Source organism: Trachurus japonicus, chromosome 12 (assembly GCF_045865225.1).
Source record: "Trachurus japonicus isolate A0001 chromosome 12, Traja_1.0".
Classification (NCBI taxonomy): Eukaryota; Metazoa; Chordata; class Actinopteri; order Carangiformes; family Carangidae; genus Trachurus; species Trachurus japonicus.
In genome coordinates this window covers 11,990,956-12,015,357 of record NC_140918.1, presented here as the reverse complement: position 1 = coordinate 12,015,357, position 24,402 = coordinate 11,990,956, and the positions used below count along the sequence as shown (strand labels likewise).

General features: G+C 41.7%; 3 protein-coding genes across 11 annotated transcripts in view; 2 read left to right on the top strand and 1 right to left on the bottom strand.

The window, feature by feature from the left end:
* LOC146977189 (putative E3 ubiquitin-protein ligase HERC1) overlaps window positions 1-6,672 on the bottom strand; it is a 41,294-nt gene extending 34,622 nt beyond the window's left edge. For 6 of the 9 annotated variants that reach the window (XM_085793203.1, XM_085793204.1, XM_085793205.1 and 3 more), the window contains exons 1-5: window positions 6,492-6,605; window positions 2,365-3,370; window positions 1,059-1,154; window positions 770-952; window positions 96-308 (exon numbers count right to left, since the gene is read on the bottom strand). In XM_085793203.1, coding sequence (XP_085649329.1) covers window positions 96-308; window positions 770-952; window positions 1,059-1,154; window positions 2,365-3,339 — 1,467 coding nt within the window. In that variant the 5' untranslated portion in view covers window positions 3,340-3,370; window positions 6,492-6,605. Of the gene's footprint in view, window positions 1-95; window positions 309-769; window positions 953-1,058; window positions 1,155-2,364; window positions 3,371-6,075; window positions 6,177-6,491 lie in introns of those variants that run through there. The other 3 variants (XM_085793198.1, XM_085793201.1, XM_085793199.1) reach the window with 2 other exon arrangements.
* A 1,429-nt stretch (window positions 6,673-8,101) lies between these two features.
* esm1 (endothelial cell-specific molecule 1) lies at window positions 8,102-9,834 on the top strand. Its single transcript, XM_085793196.1, has 3 exons — window positions 8,102-8,527; window positions 8,938-9,081; window positions 9,251-9,834. Exons 1-3 carry the CDS (start codon window positions 8,221-8,223, stop codon window positions 9,343-9,345), a joined length of 546 nt encoding a protein of 181 aa, XP_085649322.1. The 5' UTR covers window positions 8,102-8,220; the 3' UTR covers window positions 9,346-9,834.
* An 8,804-nt stretch (window positions 9,835-18,638) lies between these two features.
* arhgap24 (Rho GTPase activating protein 24) overlaps window positions 18,639-24,402 on the top strand; it is a 67,976-nt gene continuing 62,212 nt past the window's right edge. Inside the window, exon 1 of the mRNA XM_085793172.1 lies at window positions 18,639-19,099. The gene's annotated coding sequence lies outside the window, so the exon portion shown is untranslated. The remainder of the gene's footprint in view (window positions 19,100-24,402) is intronic.

Sequence of the window (24,402 nt, the reverse complement as noted above, 5' to 3'; positions counted from 1 at the left end):
TGAGTTTTGTGCTGAAACAACAGTCTACACAGCTTTGAAATATGAATGAGCAATCAGAGGTCATTTCAGTGGCAGCCATCTTTTTAACTTCTTACCTCTCCCTCCACAGTGATGGCCAGAGTGTGACCGTCAGAGCCCTTGGAGGATGACACTTTCTTCATGTTCCTATGTGGCTCCAGCACAAGTTTCTTGGGCATGGATTGGTTGTTGGAGTCCCCGAGACCAAGACGGCCATAGCTGCCTTTACCGCATGCCTTCACTGACCCATCTGCAGATACTGAGAATGTGCAGTACTGACCCGCCTCAATCTACGAGAAGAACCAAGTGGAAAAAGGTAAAAGATTACATGTACTGTAATGCAACAGAATTATATAATCTTAATTTTTTTTGGCACACTTTATATTCTTCCTACCCACAAATGCACACAGAAATCAATGCTATATACTGCAGTGATTCACATATGATTTATTGTCAAACTTGCGCAAAATTTATGGTTATACAATTATTATGCCTTTTTGATGCTGGCTGAATGGAAATGATACAAACAGGCAAATTGTGTATGTAAAGAACAAAACAGCCGATCAAAAAAAAAAAAAAAAAAATATCATAAGTAATATTCAGAACAGTTCTCTTAATATATTGAAAATCCTAAGATGTAATAACTTCATATGACCAATGATAATAAACAAAGTCTGAAAAATAATTACATTTGTTAAATGGGAATCATGTGAGACCTGTGCTCAGTCCTAAGCTTATGTTGTAGTCATACCATTTGAGCATCACTGAAGCCCTGTGTCAGTTTTGGCAGCAGGATTTTCTCCAGCGTTCCCTCTGCCAGCTGATGACTGCTGTTGCTGCCCCACACATACACCATGACTGTGTCACTCTCTGTACCAGGAGAAGCTGCATCAGTGCTGCAGGAGCACAGGCAGTAGGACGCTAGGTTACAAATCTGCCGAAGGGGGAGGAAAGCGAGGTTCTTTAAATCAGTGACTGTGGAGTATAACAGGATTTAATAGTTTCTGTATGTTACAGCATGTTATTGAATTCACTGTTACCTCCTCAAAAAGGCAGAGAGCTGCCTGGGAGAGCCGACAAAGTCCATCTGCATCCTTCTTCAGCACCTGAGTATTAACAGAGTCTCCACGGAAACCCTAGAAAAAAAAACATGATTAGCATTCAACATAATATTCATAATGTGAAGCTGCTTTGAATCTTTTGCAAATCAGTTTTCACTTTATGTGCTATAGGGGCTCATTATTTTGAACCATATATCAAAACAAGAAAACGCACTTCCCAAAAATAGAGACATGTCACAGCACGATCAGATAGGGAGAGAAGTCAAGAATGAGAAAGTGGCAAAGACACAGCTGTCAGTGGAGATACGAGTGAGCGGAGAGAGAGCAGCAGGCTGCTTCCTCCTATTTTCTCTCACTAGAAGAAACCCAAAACCTAATTGTGTTGAAAGGTGTGTGATCCCTCAGATCTTTATTGTAGCTTATATATGGGATGTAACTGTGCATGCAAACTCTTAAATCTATAATCTGAAGATCTGTTATCGTGAACAGTGCCATGCAGTTGTTGGCAGGACCCGGCCCTGGCTGTCATTTGCACGGCAGAAATATTGCAAAGCTGATTAGCCTGCTAAAGGATGACTCCGTGTGCATATCTAGAGAGGACAGGAAGACTGACTCAATCCTAATCCTTATCTGCAGACTAATACATCACTATGAGCTTCAAATGAGACTGTTCAAATAAAAAGGACAGTCTACAGCAGGGATGAGGGATGAGGCAGTGCAGAGGAGCCATTTGCCTTCTTAAAAAGCAAAGGGCCTTATTTATTGGCAACTGCATAAAGGTTTATGTTAGTTAACAAATAGAATATGGACTAACCATTGATCTGGAAATGTTAAAATTCTATAAAATAATCGCTCGAAATTCCTATTTCCTGGTGTCAAGGCAAAGGGATTTAAAATTAGTGCACAGATCAAAAGTCTATGACACAAACACCAGTGGTGTTGATAGCAGTTATGGCTGCATGTGTAATAAAAGGGAAGAAAACATATAGATGATACGCAAAGAAAACCATCTTTTGTTGCTTTTCACAGTGAGCTCAGGCAGTACACCATTTCCATTACATTTTCTGAAAACCAAAAAGCAATTAAAACTGTCAGGCTAATATTTATGAAAAATTAAATATACTGCTGTAAGCTCTTTCCCCCCGGCATAGAATTATGTGAAATGCATATACAGTAGGTCAAATTTTATATGTATATATTGATTTGTAAGCTTCTCATGTATGTGAAACAAAGCCCCAACAAACAACAACAAACCCCAAAACATATAGATGAACATGTGACATACCGAGTATTGCCTCATTTGGAAAAGGGTTTGATGGATGACCTCGAAGCCCACACCAGCTGACTGCTGTGAGCTCAGCGTGGAGGAGGAGGAGGAAGACAGCGTAGAGGTGCAGGACATGGAAGCAGCCAGAGCCACCTCCACCCACTCCAGCAGGAACTTCAGAGAGCCTCTCTGCATGGCCAGGCCAAGCAGCAGCTCCAGCGCCAGCCTGCGACCGGTGGGGTCCGCCCCGCCGGTCCCACTGCTCACCGACGTCTTCTTGAGGAAGTCGGCCACCTGTGCCAGGCAGTCCAGCCCCACCGACGGGATCTTGTTCTCGTTGGCCAGAGAGAGCGGCGGTAGTGAGGTCAGCACCGAGGACGCCGTGGCGAGCACGTCGTTGCAGAGCGCCGACTCGGGGTGAACAGAGGCGGCGTACCTCCAGTTCTGCTGCAGCAACGAGAAGAGCAGACTCAAACCTGTCCTCACTCCCATCTCTATCAGAACATCTGTACCCGATTTGACTTTGGACGGTCCCCCCGGTAGGCAAGGCTCTGAGGCCAGCTCAAGTTGCCCACATTCGGCCCCGCTGTCCGTGGATTGGGAGGGCAGCTGCGCGCGGAATTTGTCATGATATTTGCTGTGGAGTGCGTAGTAGATCCTCTGAAGAACTACCAGCCTCTGGTGGAGGCCCAAGGTGTAGGAGGTTTGCGTCAGCATGCGGTGAGCCAGCCATCGCTGACTGTGGAGCAGGGAGGACAGGTACTCTTCCTTCTCCTCGGAGGCACTGGAATCACACTCGAAGTCTGGCAGACGTGGCCCGACGAGTTCTTGAACAGGCTGGGCCAGAGTCACCACCTCCTTGTTGTGAAGGAGCTTACTGTAGAGCGCAGCAGCTCCGTGCCTCCTGGCTGTCTGTATGCTGTCTTCTGCTGCCCAGGAGCTGTTGAAGTGCTCCTGCCACTTTAGCAACACATGGGTCTGACAAGGCACCATGTCTGAGCATTATCTATGATCTGATGTGCACCTGCAAAAAAAAAGGAAGGGAAATTTGATTAGATGAGGCCTGTGAATTGGCAGATTTAGCCTATATAATTCACACGTGCCACTCCCTCACACTTGATTGATGTAATGAAAAGGCACTTTTATCTCCATCATCAATCCACTGGCAGGATCTGCAACTGAAAGCCAATGTTTCTAATGCGTTATCCTGCCAAGTAAATTCACTGTAAAGGTGTCAGGTTTCTCCTCTAAGTGTTGGCCCTATTCCAGCATACAGTACAACCAGGCTATTGCCACAGACCCAGCGGGTATCACTGAAATAGTTCATCTCACCCTATGATTACATCTAGCACAACCTCACTAATGAGGTCACTTTTGTCTCACAAGCAGTTGTGCTGCACAATGTTAAGACATGTATTCTGTCTGTCTTCATTTAAGATACTAGTTTGAAGCTTCATAATATGGCCTGTCAGAGCACACTGGGTGATTATAGTCTGATCCACCCCCTGTCAATTCATTCATATTTTCCATCTCAGTCAGAACTGTCTCAAAGTTGATCACCTCATGCTCTGACATACAATCCTACAGAAAGATCTCTTGGCCTCCACCTAACCCCCAGTCTGCCTGTCTGCATAGTTTGTCAGCTTTCCAGACAAATAAAACGCAAGCGTGCTGTTGCTGTCGAGAGGAAATTTTAGATCTCCAAAGGAACAGCTTTTCTCAGAATTGAGAAAGACAGATTTGAATGTTCCCCGTTTGCATTGTAATCAGTAATGTGTAACTTTGCGAACAGGTTTGAACTGCCTGAAATCCTTAGACGCAGGTAAAAATGTGCCCATCCCCATGACAGTTACAATATTTAGGTTAACATTCATAGCTTCATGGGAATATCACTCGCATGACATTCTCATGACACGTGTTAAAACACATTCATCCTACCAAATAGGCTATATTTAAAAGCCTTGGCTAGTGCGAGAAAGATTTATTTCGAATGTATTTCAGGCTTGATGGAAATCTACCTTCAATACAAATGCATTAGTCTTATGAGTTTTCATTCCCGTCAAGCAGCACACAAGCTTGAGGGTGAAGTAACCACTCAAATCGGCTTTTGATGTGTGGGATAGAAATCTCCATATTGTTGGTTCATCATGGCTGGCTCTCCTGTTATTATTAATAAACGTTTCACAAAAACATGAACCGGCATGAGTGAGGCAATGCTAGTTACAGCCTGCTGAACATGTGCGCATGCCACTTTGACTGTAGTCCACAGTCACATAGCCTCATCTCTCTTGCCCTGCCTGAGGCCTGTGGGGCTATATGGTTTCCACTCTGGCCAAAAATAACAGCAAGCATTGATATAGTAATGGGCTCCTCGGTTAGACAACCACCAGCATGCAACCACCAGTAATGTTAGGCATAACTATCACACTGATTACAAACTCAATCTCAAGTTGTAGGACGCAAACATTCAAGATAGCTCTTTTCTCTTTAGCCCTGCTAGCTTCAGACGACATGTAGCCAACCATGTACGCTTCACAAATGCTGATCCATCCAAAACATGCACAAGCAAATAATATTTTATTAATAAGCTAACTCCAAACTGAGCAAAATATCTCACCGATTTTATATTGAGATACAAAAAAAACAAAAGAAAGGCTCACCGGTGGGATATTATCTCACCAAAGCACAGTGTCAACATTATCAATGACTTCCACTATCAAGGCTAGTAAAAGTCAGTCATATCAAGAGGGGGTGAAACTGGGTTATATTTGTGTCAACAGTCACATATGCTTTCTATTGGACCATGATATAAAAAGAAAAAAACACCCATCACAATTTCCCAGCATCCAAGGTGTTCAGCTAACCATCTAAACCAAAAGAAGAAAAGGCATTTTAAATAATATATAACACTCACCAAGAGTCAGGATGGACTAACAGCATTATACAGATATGTTTGGTATTGATTGCATTTTTCTGCAGGCCTCAAACCACAAGAGAATAAGCTGTATCTCTGTATCTCTGCATGAAGCCCATCCTCCTTTACATTGAGACAAGCCAGTCATAATGGTTATTATTATGGCACCTGCTTAACACATACACACACACCCGCCTCCATTTAATGACTTTCTGGAGCCTGAGTGGGAGAAGACCCCAGATAAGAACAGCAGCTAAGGATTTAACATTTCCCCCTCCTCTGACTTGAACCTGACCTGACTCTGCTGCAGGAAGTTGCTGGTCCGAGGGCTTGTCTCTACTGTAGCTGCTGCTGTTGCCAGGGCAACCCCAGACAATAAGACAATGGATGCAATGGATGAGTGTTAATCAACATAGCCTACTTGATTAAAAAAATATATATTAAAATAAGCAGTAGCCCAAGTAATATTAGAGGAGGTTAATTCAGCTGACAGTGAGGTGAATTAATGTCTGACAGCAACTTAATTAGTCTATGATAAGCTGCAGGAGGGAGAGGAGAGGACACACACACACACACACACACACACACACACACACACACACACACACACACACACACACACACACACACACACCGTTATATTAAATATCAGGTAGCTACACGGACATGTTGACACAAGTTAAGCGATGAGTTGGGGACTCGTGCTCCAGGATAATTTCATTTATGCACAATTAACGACATTGTCCATCCTTGCTAGTATGTAGCTCCTTACTTTGAAACGTCTGTCAACAATTTCTGCAGCCTTATCGTTTTACCTACTCGCTTTTCCTCCTCTCAGTTAGCTCGTCGTTACAGCTAAAGCTATTTTTTCCCTCCCCACAGATAAACAACAACATATTATGTGGGGGGTTTTTTTGTTGTTGTTGTTGTTGTTGTTGTTTTTTAACGCGGTCTATAGTCTCCGCCGTCTAGTCATTCACAAACACCGGTAACATTATTCTGCATCTGCGGTGACAGCTGAGCTAACGCTGGCTGCTTGGCTGCAGTGCAGTTGCTAGTCTGCTGCTGCTGCTGCTGCTGCTGCTCCATGGCTGTCAAAAACCTGACCAAGCCCCTCCGCTTGTCCGCTGACAGCTCTCGGGTAAAAACGCAAACAGTCCCGCGGCTCGTCCCCATGTTAAGCCCTGGGTGCAATTTTAAAAATAGACCGCACCGCAGACATGTAAGTTACCTTGACAGTAAAAAGCCTCCGCCGATAAATGGTTTGCGTTACCTGTCCCGTCCCAGTGAGGTCTCCCTTGGACGCGAATATCATATCAACCTTCTCTAGCTGCTTTCCCCAGTTCCCCTTCTTCTTCGTCGGCTCCAGTCTCGGCCACACTCCGCTGGAGGACTGCGGTACCGCCACCCTGCGTCACGGAGTCAGGACGCAGCACCACCATCATCATCATCATCATCATACCCCCCCTCATCATCGTCATCCTCATCATCATCATCATCACCACCACCATCCAACATCATCATAATCATAGCATTATCATAATCATCATCACCATTATGTTTTGAATTGGCAATGTTTTTTTCTTTCTTCCCTTTTTCCATCCAGACTGGAGACCTGTGTTACAAGTTTCAAGAATTAGCCTATTGTGTAAATGTTTCTGGGGCTCAGGCCTCTCCACACCCCCCCACCCTAAAATCCACCCTAAGATTTATGAATCTACCGGTATGTTAAAATAACAAAACCATCCTTCAGTCTACCTTCCTTTTTTATTATGCAAATATTTATTTATTAGCACAGCAACAGCAGCAGCCTATAATAAACAGGATAGGACAAAAATAGGCTTCCTAAAGAAGTATGTCCATGCTGTAACACGTGAAGGTCAAGCATGTGAAAACAGACGCATAATGTCCTCACTGGCTCTGGAAGGAGCTTTGTCATGCCTGAGAAAATAACCTTGATGATGTTGCATCATGGGAAATGTAGGATCCATTGTTCTTGGACCTCGGCCCACAACAGGGATTCAGCCAAAAACTTGACCATTTTCAATTTTGTGAGTCGTGAAAGTTTATGATGCTGCAGCACTGAATTGCTGCAGTAGTAGCCTGTAGCACACTTCACATTTGTGTGAATTCTGCTGTTTATGTCGTTATTGTGCCATAATAAGGTCTAACAATCCTCTTTTATTGAACAATTAGATAATTTGCATCATTTATAAAGCTTAAAAACAAAATCAACTGCTTAAAGTCAGACTTGTTAGAAACTTGACACTCAAATTTAAAAAGTTGCTAAATTGCTGCTGTTTATGGTGTGAATTATTAACATTTTATTAGGCCTATTTGTATTTTTAGTCAGTTCTTCATCTAAAAGACATAAAGATCAAATACAATAGGCTCTGTTAAATCCAGTTGTGTGTCTATTTGTGATCTATTTCTCTTTCTTTCTTTCTTTTTTCTTCTTTTTTTTACACAATTTTGATAAAATTGACCTGTTAATTGTCAGTAGCCTATGTTTTCCTGTCATAGGATGTTGTGACTGAAAACATCTTGTTGCATTGAACTGACTGCTTCAAAGCCGGGTCAGCCGGGCCAGTCTGGGGGTTTAGGGGTTCCGTCACTCACACAAAAACAAACCAAAGATAACTTATGACATCAGGTCACACGGATTTCAATTCCTGGATGGCGGTGCGGAGTTAATCCCACTTCCAAGCCGGATTTCTAAAAAGGGGGCTGACTGGCAAAAGGGACGACAACACCGGAATGAGGAAATTGACGAGGGGCAAGCCATGTGCAAAACAAAGTTGTTCATCCCTGATAACCATGCAACCTGATGAACCAGAGGTCACTCCACTCAAGTCTTCCAGAGGCGACCCTCTTCTCCGGCTCTCCCCCGAACAAACCGCTCATCCTAAAGCCCACAGCAGCAGCAACAGTCTTCTCTCTCTCTCTCTCTGCATCCAGTGATGTCTCTGCTCCTCATCACAGTGCTGTCCTCACTTCTGCTGCGGGATGCTGAGGCGTGGAGCGCCAGCGTCAAGTACGCGGTGAACTGCCCCGACAGATGCAACCCGGAGCGGTGCGGCGGCACGCAGCGGTGCACACGGACGGTCCTGGATGACTGCGGCTGTTGTCAGGTCTGCGCAGCCGGCAGAGGAGAGCACTGTTACCGCACGGTGTCGGGGATGCACGGGGTGAAGTGCGGACCGGGTTTATTCTGCGAGTTCTACAAAGACGAGGACGATTACGGTGACGAATATGGGATCTGCAAAGGTATAGCCTACATTCACATTTATTATTATTATTTATTGAAAAAAAAAAAAAAAAATCTTGCTGCTGTTCCTGCATGATGCGTCCTCATCAGAGTGATGCTCTGCTGCACCAAATCTGTCCCTTTATCTCATTACCATCTTTTGGGCTCTATTTGTTTTTTTTTTATCACCATAAACAGCACCATTGTCATATAACCATTGCTTATAGGTAGGTACATGTGCATCTTCTTCTCTAATGTGAATTGGTTATTTAACTTGATGATTTATCCCTAATTTATATTTGCCTTTGAGTTAAGGCACTGAAACATCTGGTGCTCACACATCAGTTTAACACTATATCTAAAAAGTATGATCCCTACAGATCCATTCAAATTATTCTTTGGTCCTAATTTTTTATTTTTTCCTTTCCAGACTGTCTGTTTGGATCCTATGGGGTTGAATGCCGCAACACATGCAACTGCAAAGGAGGCATTTGTGACAGAGAGACTGGAGCTTGTCTCACCCTCAAATTCTTTGCCAAAATTGCCAGCAAGCTCAAGACTGAGCCACAAGCAGGTGAAAATTATTGAAGATTTTTAAAAGTATAAAGATAATGTTTTTTTAAGCATTTGGATCATCTGTAAATTCCCAGTGAGCTCCAGTCAAACAGTCAAATGTCTCACAAAAAGGACTAAGTAACTGCATTAATTGAAAGATTACTGAATTGTCTCCCTTGTATTTCCAGGGGGAGATGGCGGCTCAGGAGAGGTCAGCACTGCTCAGAGCACAGACCAACGCACAGACAGATCCACTGCTCCGAAGCGGCTCAACCCTCGCTGACAAGTGCTGACAAGACTGAATCTATTCAGTGTAAATGTAGCATTAACTTATAAATGATCTGAAAGATATATTTTATTATGTTAAATGATGAGAATTTTTTACAGCAAGTTTTATTTGGTTTGTTCGGCCCTTGTTTGACAACATCATCTTTTTCTAATGAAATATGCAGACTATGTTATTATCGCTCTTTGTCTCACGTTTATTGCTGTGTATCTGTTTGTGGAGTAAATTAACTAAATGATCCATCTGTTAGCTCCAGTGTCGACCTGAGTTAGTGTGCCTTCATGCAACAGTGTTTTAAGTAAGAGTAAGAGTTGATGTCACAAGGAAAGGCAGTTCCGTAACTTTCAAACTGTATACAGCAATATTCAAGTTCTCCATAATGATATTTTTATTTGTACTGTATATATGAAAACATGGGAAATATCATGTATATGACACCAGCCAATGTAGAGAATGGTCTTACAATTAAACCAAAGTTATCACTGACTGCTGTCATTGACTTTTATTGCCTAGCTTTTTGTTGTTTGTATTTTTCATAGAAAAACAGTGACAAAGAGACATTCGGTGGTTTTATGATACACTGATCAACAGAGAAATATATACTTTATCCACAAAATGAATTCAATATACAATAGTTACATGATTTAAACATGTCTAGGTGAACAAATAGAAGTGCTGCAAAGTAAAGGAACATAACACACACTAGTGAGATGAACAAATAAAGATCAAATAACATGGTTAAAGTAAATTAAATACAAAGTGTGGGGAAGACAAAAGCACTGGGAGAATCAACACTCTCTGAACTCAAAGAAAGTGTTACAGTATCTTTAGGTAAAGAGTCTCTCTGTACAGATCTTTTGTTTTGTTTCATTACTCTTTTTAATGCTCAGATATCAGGGCTTTGTGTGCCTGTCTTTACTTCAGCCACTTTTACTCTGAAGGTCAACAGCATGAACGCTGCAGCCTCTGCAGCTGTCCATCTGATACAGTAGATTCTCTCTTTGCAGTAAAATGACATATCTCTGTCACAGTGGCACAGAAACGATATAATCTGTAAGATTAAAACACCAGAATTGGATAGCTGAATTCATATCATGGGTTAAAGAAAGCAGAGGTTGGAGGTTTGCATCATATTGCAATGAAAGTTCTCACTAAGACATCTGTGGTACTGGTGCTTTTTCCTGGTCCACAATTAAAGTCAAATAAAACGGCGGCTGAAATGCAAAGTTTAGAACTTGTGTGCGCACTTTATATGCTTTATGCTCTCCAGAGGAATTTGTCACCTCTACATGTTGCACAACTATCAAAACAACTATGAGAGACTGTGGGAGATTAATTTCTGAATGGGAATTAAAGAAAAAAAAAGGAGACAAGTTGTTTATATTCACAAGAAGACATTCGTTTACTGTATCAGAGGTAGAAAAAAATGTTTAAACGTCTGGAGAGAAGAATGTCTTATGAGCGAGAGGATTTCTTGTTTCCCATGTTCATATGTGACAGTATATCAAAAAACTGGGGCAAAAAGGAGTTATTATTAATGCTGAGAATGATCCAGGCATCCTTGACTTTTATGCTGTGGAACGCAGTGCTTTTCTCAGCCTCCACAAATGGCAAAATATTCTTTGTTCCCATGCAGAAAACATCTCATGTAAAAATACTTCCACCGCTATTAGTAGAAGAAGTGAAGGGCAAAGACGCAATTTGCAAGTTTCGTAAAAGACATTTTTTCTGGTTGGAAAGAATTTAGAGAAACTCTAACTTTTGCTATTTGAAGAATTTTAGAAAAACTTTGTTCTGAGAACAACGCAGCATTGAAATAGATGACGATCTTGGGATGAGCCAAAATACAGAGTCATGTGTCAACATGGGGGGAAAGAAAGAAAAAAAAAGTTGTGAATAGAAATTATTTAAATTTTGAGACAATGCTCAAGGTCTTTTCTTGAGAAGAATTTCCTCCCTGGAGAAAGAGAAAAAATCATGACAGTCTTTCAGCTCTTCTCACAATCCTGAGAATTTCAGCTGAACTGATTCATTTTCCTGAGAGAGCAGAAACAAGATATCCTCATTTTGTGAGTGAGCAGCATCCTAATATTCAGCACCAATTTGCATACGAGTAGGAATTTTAGTAAGTTTATAAATAAGTTTATAAAGTATAAATAAAGGAGCCCTGGGACTGTTTCTCTCTAAATCCAGAATATTTTGGTTTCATTTGAATCTGTGTAAATGTAAGTAGCTTGCAAATCCAATTGCATCAGACTAAACTAATTAATGATGCATTTAGCCATGAGTTGTTACTTTTTCAAATTAAATGTATTCCTGTTTGTGCTAGTTTGTGATAAGGTTAACCTCAATGAGTTGCTCAAATATTCATTATCTCTGTGATTCTGAATTTAAAGGCAAGAATGAAACCTAAAATCATTCATGATCAAACATGGTGAGTGACCCTTTATTAGAGGAAGACGCCTTTTCTCTTTGTTCCTCTATAAAAACACATCCAGAGTTAAAGTATAAAAACATCCAATGGAAATTAAAATAAATACATACCAAACATTTTGAACCAAATTTCAAAAATAATCCTGTCCAAGTTAAAAATATCTCTTATGAGCCTCACCTCTGACTCTTGCTGGTACAAAAATGTTTTCCAGTATTCAGCTTGTTTATTTCCTGTGCTTCCTGACACCTGTGAAAATGGTCCTTCTTCCTGTTGTTGTTGTGTCTGTCCAGGATAGGAATTTAAAAGCAAGGATTTTTTCAAGTGACACTTCCAAAAGCTTGGGATGTAGAAGTGACACACAACACAGCAAAGGCCTTGTCCTCTTGTCAGGAGTCAGAAGAGGACACTTCCTATCCACTTTATTCCATTATTATTTATATGAAAGCTCAACACCTAAAACTCATCAACAAACACACTGTCCTTGAGACACATTATTAAACAGGATAAACATGCATTAGATTAATACCAGTTATTCTAATACTGTGATACACATTGTAGTTTGAAGTCATCTCCTCTGTAAATAAAAAAAAAAAAGTATTTAAGGATTCCTGAAATATATATACATATAAAAAAAGAAGGAAAATACATTTCTACAATTCTGCAGGATCAAACTTATAAATAAATGTAGGACAGTTTTTTCTTCTTATTTCTCCATTTTCTGAGGGTAATTCAGTATTAAAACCAAAGTGTTGATAAATATTAATGAAAAGTTGAATTCATTAACAGGAATTTCACAGTTTTGTATCATTACATAAGAGACAAATTCATGAAGGATAAAGTTCTCTGAAGGCCACGAATCTGTAACATGGATGTATCTACTCAATCCAGGGACGAGGTGACACACATGCACACACAAATATGCACACACGCATACACATACACACACACACACACACACACACACACACACACACACACACACACACACATAACGATACAGGTATGGGAGCCGTCTTGCGTATGAGGGCAGGAGTGCTCTTCGTGCTCAGACTCCAATGTTCCTCTCATTCCCCTGAGAACCGACAGGCCGAGGCCTCGCAACCAAACAAAGGACCCTGGAAAATAACAGGAAAGCGTTGGTGAGAAATACCCTTTATCTGACTCCCTGAACACGTCACTGCCGCCTCTGCAGAAACAAAGGTGCGTGAACGGAGTAGTAAATAACACTGATTTACTGCAAATAGATGTTCTGGTATTTACAGTTTGGCTCTGCCTCAACAGGTTGTTTATTGTAGCTGCAGAATGACAAGGCGTATTGGAGACAACACATAAACACTGCAAACAAGGAAATTAGTGGTCTGATTGATTACACTGATAGCAGATATCACAAGTGAGGCTTGTGAATTGAAACAGGAGGCTCTTTAGCGCACATACTGTCACGTCACTTGATTCAGCTAATGGAGGCCAGTCTGATTAATGAATTCTGTGGCTCCGTCATCTCAGGGTTTCCCCCTACTTTTTTTTCTCTTCTTTGTCTTAATGGTTCTCAGAAACATGTCGCAGTAAACTGGCAGTGGCTACTCCAGCGGCCTTGACCTCAGTGACCTGACAGACCGCTGACCCCCGGGGGGAGGATTGTCTCTTTCTTTCTTGACAATGTGACGTCAGAAGGAACATTTTCCAAATGGTTTACTGTCAATAACGGCTGACCCCAAAAGACTACGCCAAGTTTTTGTAGGTTAGTTTTAGCAGGTCAACATGTTTCATAATTGTCACAATCTCTTGATGTAATTGTGCTACTTTAAGTGTGGTTTCCTGCCATATGACTGGCAGCATGGTGTTCTGTTCATGATTAATTGGATGGCTGTGTTTTGCTTAAAAATTCTGTCTCACTAATTGTGATTATGTCATTTTTCCGATTTTCTCCTGACTGGATTCAGACCTGGAACCAATGAAGTCCAATGAATACAGTCATGTTCATGAAACCAGCATGAGGTGGACTTCTGCTCCATGACTTGATGCATTAACATGCTAGAAGGAGCCATTAGAGAGTGGTAAACAGTGCCATAAAGGGATGCACATGGTCACTCTGAGGCATTCAAACAATCATTGATTGGTAATAAGGAGCCAAGAAAACAGCCCCCACATCATCCCACCACCACCAGCAGCCTGGACTGTTGATACAAAGCAGGCTGGGTCCATGTACTCACACTGTTAATGCCATATTCTGACCATAACGTCACAAGAAGCAGAAGCTTTTCTGCTTACCACAGTTGTAAAGAGTGGATATCTGTGTGGTCGCTCTGTCAGCTCAACCCCTGTGAGTCAATTCTCCCATGGAGCTCCTTACCTGTTTCTGAATGATTACACGTGTGGATGATTGAATATTTGTATGCTGCTAACGATTATACGTCATAATGATAAAACAAAAGTACAGAGGCAGTGATAAAGTATCAATAAATAGCATACATTTAGTGCAGGTTTTTGAAATGCATGCACTGTGTGCTGCCTTGTTTTGCTATGACACATGGACCTCTGGTGGCTCCCTGATAGTATTGTATCACACAGTTATTTTGCATTTGCTTTCCATTCAATTTATCCTGAAGCTCTGACAAATACTTTGACATTCAAATTTCACCTTGGTTATTTTAATTTGACATTTTGTCTATTTGCAACACTGAAAGTCTGACTAGAGTTGTATAACATTAATGATGAGCTACTGCCAAAGTACCATAAATCAACATAAGAATAATTTCTTCAAGTTGGCTAATATATTAATGTGACTTTGGTGACTTTTAAGATGCATGCAAAACTTTGAAGATAAACTGAAGTAGCTGTAAACAAGCTTCTTTTTTTTCCAAGTCCAAAAGTCACCACCAGAGAGCAATATTGCATCAAGGGAAACAATCAGGTTTGATCTTTGTTGTGGTGGAAAGCTGCACTGCTGCCTCTCAAGAACACATCAACTTTATCTGATGGAGAATTGGACGGCCGCAGCAGTAAAGAAAAGACTATAGATAAAGGGAAAAATAGAATAACTGAGTACTGGAAATAAAGGATGATATGATCTCTGTACAGTTGTTCATAGATAATTCATGTCCCACAGCATTGGCATAAGCAGAGGTTAAGTGATGTTTCCAGTTAATGGAAACCAGGGTCAACCGGGGTTTTCATATTAAAGTAGGCAGGAGGTAGGAAAATACCCTGAGGACAGATAGATAAATAAAATAAAGATGTGTGAGTGCACATACACACATGCTGCAGTGTGCAAGTCTTTGCATGGGTCTATGTGTTTGTGTTGATGTTTCAAAACAACTGTCAGCAAGTAAAAAGGGAGAGAAGTGACCTCCCTACTGTGTTATTCTGTGTCCATACAGGCCAGGAGACCAAATGAGAAGCACAGTGATGCCTATACAAGAATGGTGGGAGTGACCCTGACCTTGACGGACAACAACTCCTTCCTAAACTTGAGAATAAGTACAATCAACAATCTCCTTTTCTCCATTTTGTGCTGTCATTAAAGTCAGTAATAGAGAGCTGAGAGGAATTGAAGGAGGAGAGAGATGGGATCATTTGCAAACCACCCAAATACTGTGGATCATGATGCATGTTAAATCCCTAGGCCACCAAGAAGCCCTATTTTATAATTTTATTCATTACTTTTACATTTTTTTGTCATGGTCACTTTTTTTTAAGATATCAGATTGGCGATAACTGAACTTGGCCATATGGGGGCAGCAGAAATGAGCCCTGAACACGGACACCTTATCACCATCCCATTGAAGTTAATGAGTCAGTTCCCCATTACTGTAATATGTCCAGCAGATTAAAAGCAAGTAGAAGTTGGTGTTTACTTGGTGAATTGAAGTCCAATATTCACCCTCTTCATCTCTGTTTTAGCAGATATTAGACATATATTTGGCTGTTTAGCTGCTTCGTCAGCTCTCTGCTCACTCTTTGCTGCTTGGAGTTGGGCTTTTCAAGCTTTTCCCACTATCATTACTATCAAAGCATTGATTATTTCTGCTTCAAATAAAAGTCTAAAGAGCCTCTTTGGTTATTTGGGACTGCTCTCCTTGGCTACAGCCGGTTCACACCCCGTCTATTTGTGAAAGTTCAATATGTTTTAACAAAGTCTTCAATTAAAACACTTAAGTAGAGATCAAGAAGTTAGTGGCCTGTCTCCACTTGTTAATACCTTGATGCAAACAGGAACTGCTGCCATGGTCAGACACCATGCCAACAGAGGTCATACTACACACAAACACACACACCCAACCACTGTTGTTCAGTTACTGCCTCCTTAGCACATGCAATGCTAGAAGCCTGAAAATGATATAATCAAAAAGGAACTGTGTTCTAGTGTCATCTTGGTCCACTGGGAGATTTTTTTTTTGTCTACGGGGGCCTCCGAAGATTTTCATTATCTGTCCAGAAGTCACCAACTGTCCAAACCCTCCGAGTCGAAGGCCATGAGAACAGCAGACCCATTGAGGAGAGTTCAATTCCCAGAGGATTCCTCTGCGGAGATTCATCCGTTCTGATCATAAGAGTTATCTCCTATCAGATAGAGTATCCCAGGGGAGGAGATGCAGCCCCAGTTTGTTTACAGATGGCCACTTCTTACGTCACAAGGTCACAGAGTTTCGTGTTAAGCATTCCACGTCCCGCAAATATAATAAAACATGCTGAGGGATGGCGGAGGACAGATGGCTGAGGGGCTACTGTTGTTTGTTCTCTGCATTTCATTTAATCTTTGTGTGATCTAATGAGGCTTTTCATGGTGTCTAACTCACTCACCTTCTGAGCAGCGATTATGTTTTATTGAAAGAAATGAACTCTACTACATTTAACTGTTGACTGTTGAATATATATGTGTATACAGCTGCAAATAAAAATTATGACCAGTTATACAGTTACTGTGCAGCAAGCAAGGGATTCAGTGGCTGTACCAAGGTCAGTGTAGCAGACTGATCATTTCTTAGCTGTGCTATAGAAACAAATGAACAATTTAAGTGCAAATAACCAGGGCTATTAAGTATGTTATGAGTGTAAGATCCCAAGATAGAGTCCCAAGATAGAGCTGATGGGTCTCAGGAGGCATAAACAAATTATATAGAAACATTATATATCTATCTTGTCCAAATTGTATTGATTTTTTTTATGGAATGCCAGATATGTCAGGTTTCTATAAAAACAGTTCAAAGATTTGTCTTGGGTTGAATTTCTCACACCCAAGGATCTATTTTGGTCTTGTTTTTATTGTAAAACAAAAGTAATAAATTTGATGAGAACAACTGCAAATATAGCTTCAAACTCTGGCCACGGTCATACAGAAAAGTGTTTTGGACAGATTCATGTTCTGCTCCTGGCTCTATGATCGATCATTTGACAGATGCTAATAGAAAGCCCAACAGTGACAGTGTGACAATATACATCATCAACCCTGACCGCGCTGCTGCCTCAAACAGATCAATACATGATGTGCTTAGCCTGACCCTACACTTGACCCTGTGACGCCTTACGGTAATAACCCAGCCAGGATCATGTTTGTTGACAAGTCACCTCCTCCATATTCAGCACCAGGGCAGTCAGTCAACCAGCTTCTCTATAGACACTAGTCAGATTTACCCCCGCAAGTTTGTAAATAAACTCATTTCCATCCTGATGATTAGATTTTGAGGAAGTAATTATAGTTGACATATCAGCTGCCTCCTGTATAGATTGGAATTTAATTTCTAATTAATAATGAGCCAGTGCAGGCAATGGACACCTGCCAAGGATACAATCAAGTTCTGCTAAGGTTCTGTATCTGTGCTACATTGATAATATAAATTAACATGTTGGCTGAAGTTGTCCAAAAGATTCTTCATACACTTTTTTTTAGCTGAGTTTGAAACACATTTGAAACATTAAATTAGATTTATATGCATCTCCATTAGATAAAATTAATTCATCCAACCCCTGCTATCTTCCTTTGACTTCACCCTTTAAGTGACTTCCAACTTTCTCATATGGTATATATTACACTCTATTGTATGTAACTACCTCATAACTACCCATATTTCATTTTTATAGCTTGCATGACAGCCCTGCATTATAGAAATGAACTTTTTTCATTTTTGCCTCTTCTCCTGTATAATAAATCAATAGCCTGTGTCTGATTATTAAACAGATTGTGAGAAGTAGATAAGGAGCTCAATGATTGCATGATTGAGCTCAGGAATGTAGCGCACACACACCAAAACATCCATAACTACAAAATAAAGACTTTCACTTTGACATCATCCCCATTAATTATACACATTTAACATGTTCATTCATACTGTATATTACAAACTCTTCTTCAGAGGGTGTTACCGTGAGACTATGGAATCGGCACTCCCAAGTAAACAAGATGCACTCCCCACTAGTGTGTATACAGCTGGACTCGCACCAAAGTGAGGATGGAGTCACTAAATAAATGTTTGTCAAGCTGCATGCACGCAGTCATTTGTATATGTCATCTTGAAGACGCCTTAAAGCCGGAGCCAGTCCTCAGTGTCTGTATGCTGGACTACTCACAGAGCATGTATATGGAAAATTCAGAACACAATCCATAGCAAAGTTTGGTCATTCCCTGCCTGTTTGCATTTTCAGCAGAGTGGAACACAAAGTTGTTTGTGTGTGATCTGAAATACAAGGGAAAGTCAGTTGCACTGCTGGAGCACTGCTCAGTTAGAGCTCTCATCTTAAGACTTCCTCAAACATGCTCTCTCTCTAACACACACACACACACACTTTCCCCCTCCCTCTCTCCTCCTCCCACCACCTCCTCCTCCTCTGTAACCAACATACACACACACACACTCTTCTCAGACTCAGTGTGAGCTTCTCACCGGCTACGATGACTGGAAGAGCGAGGGCTGCATAGGCTCCAGTGTTGGGAGAGAGAGAGTGTGTGGTGCTGGTGCATGTGGTGTGCATGTGTCTGGGCGGACTCCCTCTGTAATGCTGCCCCATGTGTGACTGTGCTGACCGCGACAGACCCATCCTGTCCACAACGGAGACTTTCTCAGCAGCATGCAGATGGTGTGAGCAGTCAGGGGAAAAGTTTGTAACAGCTTGTCTGAGCTTCAGCTAACTCAATCCACTCAGCTCACACTGAGAGGAGGAGGAGGAGCAGCAGCAGCAGAGCTGGAGTACAACTTCATGTTTGTCTCGGCCCCAGGATTTCTGTTGTTGTTGATTGATATCCTGTCCCTGGATTGGGTAAAATAGTTGTGCATCACCACACGTCACGGCTGAGGGGATTCAACAAGGTTGTTTATCCGAAAGGTGAGTCTGCAGTTTGATATCATGCGGTTTTTATTGTGAGGTGTTGTTTTACCTGAATATTGGTGGATTAATGTTCAGTATCTCCACTGATATTGAGCCACACTGACATATAATAGGACTGTGTAATAGGAATATGAAGATGCTGCCGCCAAATAGTCTGGCTGATGGATTCAAACCTGGATAGATAGAGTCATTATTTGCAGATATGTAATTTACATTTTAAGCAGATAGCTCTGGAGCTGAACTTCTCAGAAATTGCACTAGTAATACCACATTTTCGACCATATAGATGAATATGGTAATAAGGTTTTTTGGAGGTTTGGACATTTTGCATGTTTTTTTTTTCACTTTCAAGACAGACCATAAACAGAGGAGGTCATTAGCTCACTGAACAATGATCAGACACATCAGTGCTTTTGGTGACTGCACTGCACTTCAGACTTCAAACAAACTTCTAGCAATGCTCGTTTTCTAATGGACTTGAGTGCTTAATGCTTCGTTAATGTGATCTATTTCCACTGTGTTAAACTAGTGACAGAACTCATCCAGCTCTGTCACCAGCACTAAGTGTCACAGAGACCCGACCAGAGTGATGCACCAGTGGAAACAAGCACATAACTTTCTATGTGTGTGTGTGTGTGTGTGTGTGTTGGCGTGCGTGCATGTGTGTGTAACACCTGGGTGGGCAATGCTGGGAATCTGTGAAATATATTGTGAAAATTACTAAAAGCCACACTCCCAGCATTAGGCACATTAGCAACAATGTTATGCTGGGTAACTATAGCAACAGCTGTTGTTCAGGTGCAGAGCATCGGTCTTCTGTACTTTCAGGTAGGTTTTAGAAGACACATCATTAAAATTCAGTGGCTCTGTTAGACCAGCATATTGCGAGCCACTTCTAATTGTGGCGCAGGACATGCAGATGGCAAGACTGTTGCATGTGCCATCCAGAAACACTGACCACCCCCCCACCACCTCCCTCCTCTCTGGCTGTTGGCTGAACAAACAGACAAGAGAGCTCAATTATGTCTCGATGGTAAATGTGTGGTAATGTATGGTTGTGCTGCATGTGTGAGGATGACTGCAAACAGGCACAGCATGCCCACAGTGTTAAAAGGAGAACAAAAGATTTCAAACAGGAGTGGGAGGAAAGGACAAGGAGGGGAAAAAAATGTTGACAAAATGGCAGGGAGGACCGAAAACGATGTATGCAATTTGTTTCCTTCCCCACCTGCTGTGATAATGGAATAGAAAGATACGAAGGCAAACAGGGCATGAGCTGAGGTAGAGGGTAAAACAGGGCATGAGCTGAGGTAGAAGGTAGAAGGGGGGGGGTGAGATATGATGACCGCCGTGCGCCAGGAATGTCTGCAGTGCACAAGCGACGGTGCTGGAAAGCCCAGGGATCAGGTTCCCTGTGTCAGCTGCCACACTCGCCTGTTCCCAGGTCTAACTCTGTGATATCTGTTTATTGAGTCAGGATAAAGGATGGAGACAGGGGGCAAAAGCAGAGTGGAGATCAAATGGAAAATTTAATAGGTAAAAGGATAAGTTTTACATTTCAGAAAATGCACTTATTTGATTTCTTGCAGTTAAAAGCGGAGGATTAATGACCACTGTCGTGTCTTACATAAGGCTGCAGCCAGCAGGTGGTTGGCTTATGCTTAGTGGAGAGAAACAGAGAGACGGACTCTGTTGGAGAGGAACAAAATCTGCCTTTTACAACTTCTACACTTCACTAATTAGCATGATACGTCTCAGCTGTTCAAACGGAGAAAGAAAAGTGGAGTTTAAAAATGATAATTTGCTATTTTTATTGTGTTGCCAGGCACACGAACTTCCAGGAATCTCCGGTGATTGTCTGGCAAGTGCGTGAAGACAAGCAGTAGACCGATGTTGCGTTCAAGTTACCTCAGAAGTCAGATGTCGTAGCTGCGAGTGACGAGATGGTCACATCCTAGTACAGCTGACACTGACATACTCTGCGGTACTCAGCACAGTAGCAGCATGTCAACAGACTGAAGTGGGACAATACTGTTTGTGAGACTGATTTAATGAGATGGAAATAAGACAGAAGGGGGCAATAAACAGGATATTAGTACAACTTTCACTTCTGTTGACGGGCATAATAGCCATCTTGGATTTTGAGGTTGAGGTTTGTGCGGTTCTTCCAACTTTCCGAGCCAGAAATCTGACTTTCAGGGGTCTTTCCAGTTGAAGTTTCTGACTGGGAATAGGAAATTGTAACATTTATGGTAAGCAAAGCAAACTCAGGGCTCACAGAAAGTATCAACCTACTCACATAACTATCCCCCAAAAGTCTCCTATAATTTTATGTTACACAATTTGGAGAATCTAAAATCTGTCGTTTATGATGGTGCTGTTATTTTCAGTTCGCGTCTTCACTTTGTGACCTTGTGTATCTTATTGTGTGAGGAAAACACCCTGTTGCATTCCCATATCTGTCTTACAAAAGAAAGCCACATCAAGTGTATCATTCATTCAGTTGTAACAGTCGGTCAAACACATGTACGATGAGTCAGAATTCAGTGTGAAGTCTTCGCCCTCATCTCGTCTCTCCACAGGGCTGTTGCTCAGTTCCCAGACGCTCTGTGACACATGGTATGGGAGGAAAATAGTGAGGGAGGGGCGGCAATGCAAGTGAGGGGGGTATCACAGTGAGTGTATCACACCAAAAGGGCTGTGAAGGGGACCACATATGGCGTCTAATTCAGTATGTAGACCAAATAGCCACTGACTCATCACATTGATTCATACAAAGCCTGCGAGTGTATTAGGCATTCAGCAGCGGCAGCAAAAACAAAATTTATATCCAAGAGCTTATGCCTGTGTGTTTCTGATACACTGCATGACCTGCCCTCGCCTCCATGTCCTTCTTTCTGCCTCCACCTATGTCTTTGTGACTCACAGTAGTTTGCGTGGGCAGCGTCTGATCGTGGACTGTGCATGAACCTGCCCCACAATGAAGGATAGCTTCTTAAATCCCAACCTTACTGAACTCTTAAATCTTTGTGCGTTTGTTGGATGGAGCAATGGATCAGTTTTTTTTTCCATTTTCTCTCTCTGTGTGTGTGAGTATGAGTGCTTCCATCTGTGACAGCTCTGAAGCCCTTCCTCTTTCACATCCTCTCCAGCGATTAGCACAGCAACAGCCCAGCAAGAAACATGCCCTCCTCTCACCTCATGAGACTCTCCAGCAGGAATCTCAACAGAAACACACGGCTCTTGAGGTAGCAGCTTTGGTAGCAGAGGGTTATATTTGTCTTTAACACATGTGGGTCATGGAGGCCCTACTGTGCACACTTTAAGAGGGAAGGCTGCTTCGGTGGGGGTATTTAAAGGGTTGACAGCACTGACTGGCAATGTGAAGTTCATGTTTCCTCTGTTGCATGTTCTTGTTGATAGTTTTCGCTGTTAACAGGGCACTCGTGCGTATACATTGACTTTGATGTAAATCTGCCCAGGAGAGATGGTTGGTAATGAAACACAGACAGCGCTTGTGTCATTGCCGGGTGGATTCAGCAGCGCCACTGTCAAAGATGCTGACCTGCACACATAAGGAAGTCAACACATCACCAGTATCGATAGATAGATAGATAGATAGATAGATAGATAGATAGATAGATAGATAGATAGATAGATAGATAGATAGATAGATAGATAGATAGATAGATAGATAGATAGATAGATTAATTCTAGCTGTCAAAATAGATGTAATCATGGCCCATCATCTTGTCTGTCTTCTTTCACGCACTATTGACCTTTTCATCATCCAAAGAAAGTTGGCACACGGATTGCTGGCAAGCATTGAGGCCAATGTGGAGAACAGCAGCTGCAGCTAATGTAAAACTGAGGACTGGAGACAGACAGATGGAAACGTACTGTCTGCCACATGTCAAAGGTCATTAATAATACAATTCGTGTCTAGTATTAATCACTGGGTCATTAAGGCTTCAAGGAAGAGATTATTTGCATCACTCTGATCATGGAGATTCTCATGTGTACAGTAGACAAAAGTGCACTTAAGCTATAGGCAGCCAAACAGGGATTTGTTATGACCACTAATGTCTGTCTCTACAATACAAGGAGAAGCTAAGCAGGTTATTATGTTGTATTAATAGCAACAGAGACAGCAATTTTAACAATTTCAGGAGGCTATAGCCTAATTACATTTGTTTGCATCTGCTTGGGGGAATCAAGGGCAAACTGCTTCAAAATAGAGCAGTAAATTTGCCCCTGTCATTACTGTAAACAGTAGGCTACTATGTCTGCTGTGTGAGTGTAAAAGGCTTGACAGGCAGTCAGAGGGGAAACCTCTGGGCCTTCAAGGTACTCAATAAAGGAAATATTGAAAAGTATTTTATAGCTACTCCTTTTAAAATATTATATTTATTTATTTATTTGTCTGCTTGCTTGTTTGTATTCACTCATTTAGATTATAGTAATCATTTCTAGATTGTCCTACTTGTTATAAACCCTTCTTGGCAAACAATGGGTTAATGTAATTGAATGGTGGAAATGGATGGCAGACAGGGCCTTCAGTAGCTCTGTAACCAAGAGGCCTACTCTGGCTGTAATGAAGGTTTACGCTTAGTGTCAGTGAATACAGATGCATTTGATATTGACAGGTGTCTTAGCCAATCATATGTTGTTAAATTGTGGGCGGAACTATTTCGCTACATCTTCATCAACAGTTGTCAAAGTGAGCCATATGAGGAGCAAGGAGAAAACAAGACCAAAAGTAAAAAAGTAGGAAGAACAAGGAAGAGAAATTTGAAGAATGTGTGGTTGCTGGATTGATTGAAACTCCGTTTTTCAAGATTATCTTTTCAGAAAAAAAAGACATTATCTTGAAAGGTCCACCATATGCTACCTGTTGGGTGCTGCGCTTCGGCCTCCTCACCTGGCGGTAGCTGCGGCTGCTCGGATCCCTCCGCTTGTCTTTAATCGGTAACGACCATGTGGATTAATCAGTGAGGCGTTGTATGGAGGACTGTGCTCACTGCCCTGTCTTTCATTTTTCATTTCATTTCATTTATCCATGGTACTACTCCAATGTAGACAGCTGCTGAACTAATGCAAATTTTGGCTTCCACCTGCCACCACCATCGGAAATATGTCCACGGTGGATCCCGGCGGAGCTTTAACCTCCTCGACGACTCCAAACCAGTAGGAATCCATCTGGTCATCCTTCAAAGAAGTCAGGAGGATGGAAAGTGGACCACAGTGTGTTAGCCAGCCTAGCTAGGTTAGCTTCAAACAAAATCACAACAACCTTCAGG

Bases quoted from the DNA above. Each gene is read 5' to 3' on its own strand.
- esm1 (XM_085793196.1), top strand. From the start codon at position 8,221: ATGTCTCTGCTCCTCATCACAGTGCTGTCCTCACTTCTGCTGCGGGAT. The intron at 8,528-8,937 runs GTATAGCCTACA...TTTCCTTTCCAG, and splicing joins CGAATATGGGATCTGCAAAG to ACTGTCTGTTTGGATCCTAT. The intron at 9,082-9,250 runs GTGAAAATTATT...TTGTATTTCCAG, and splicing joins CAAGACTGAGCCACAAGCAG to GGGGAGATGGCGGCTCAGGA.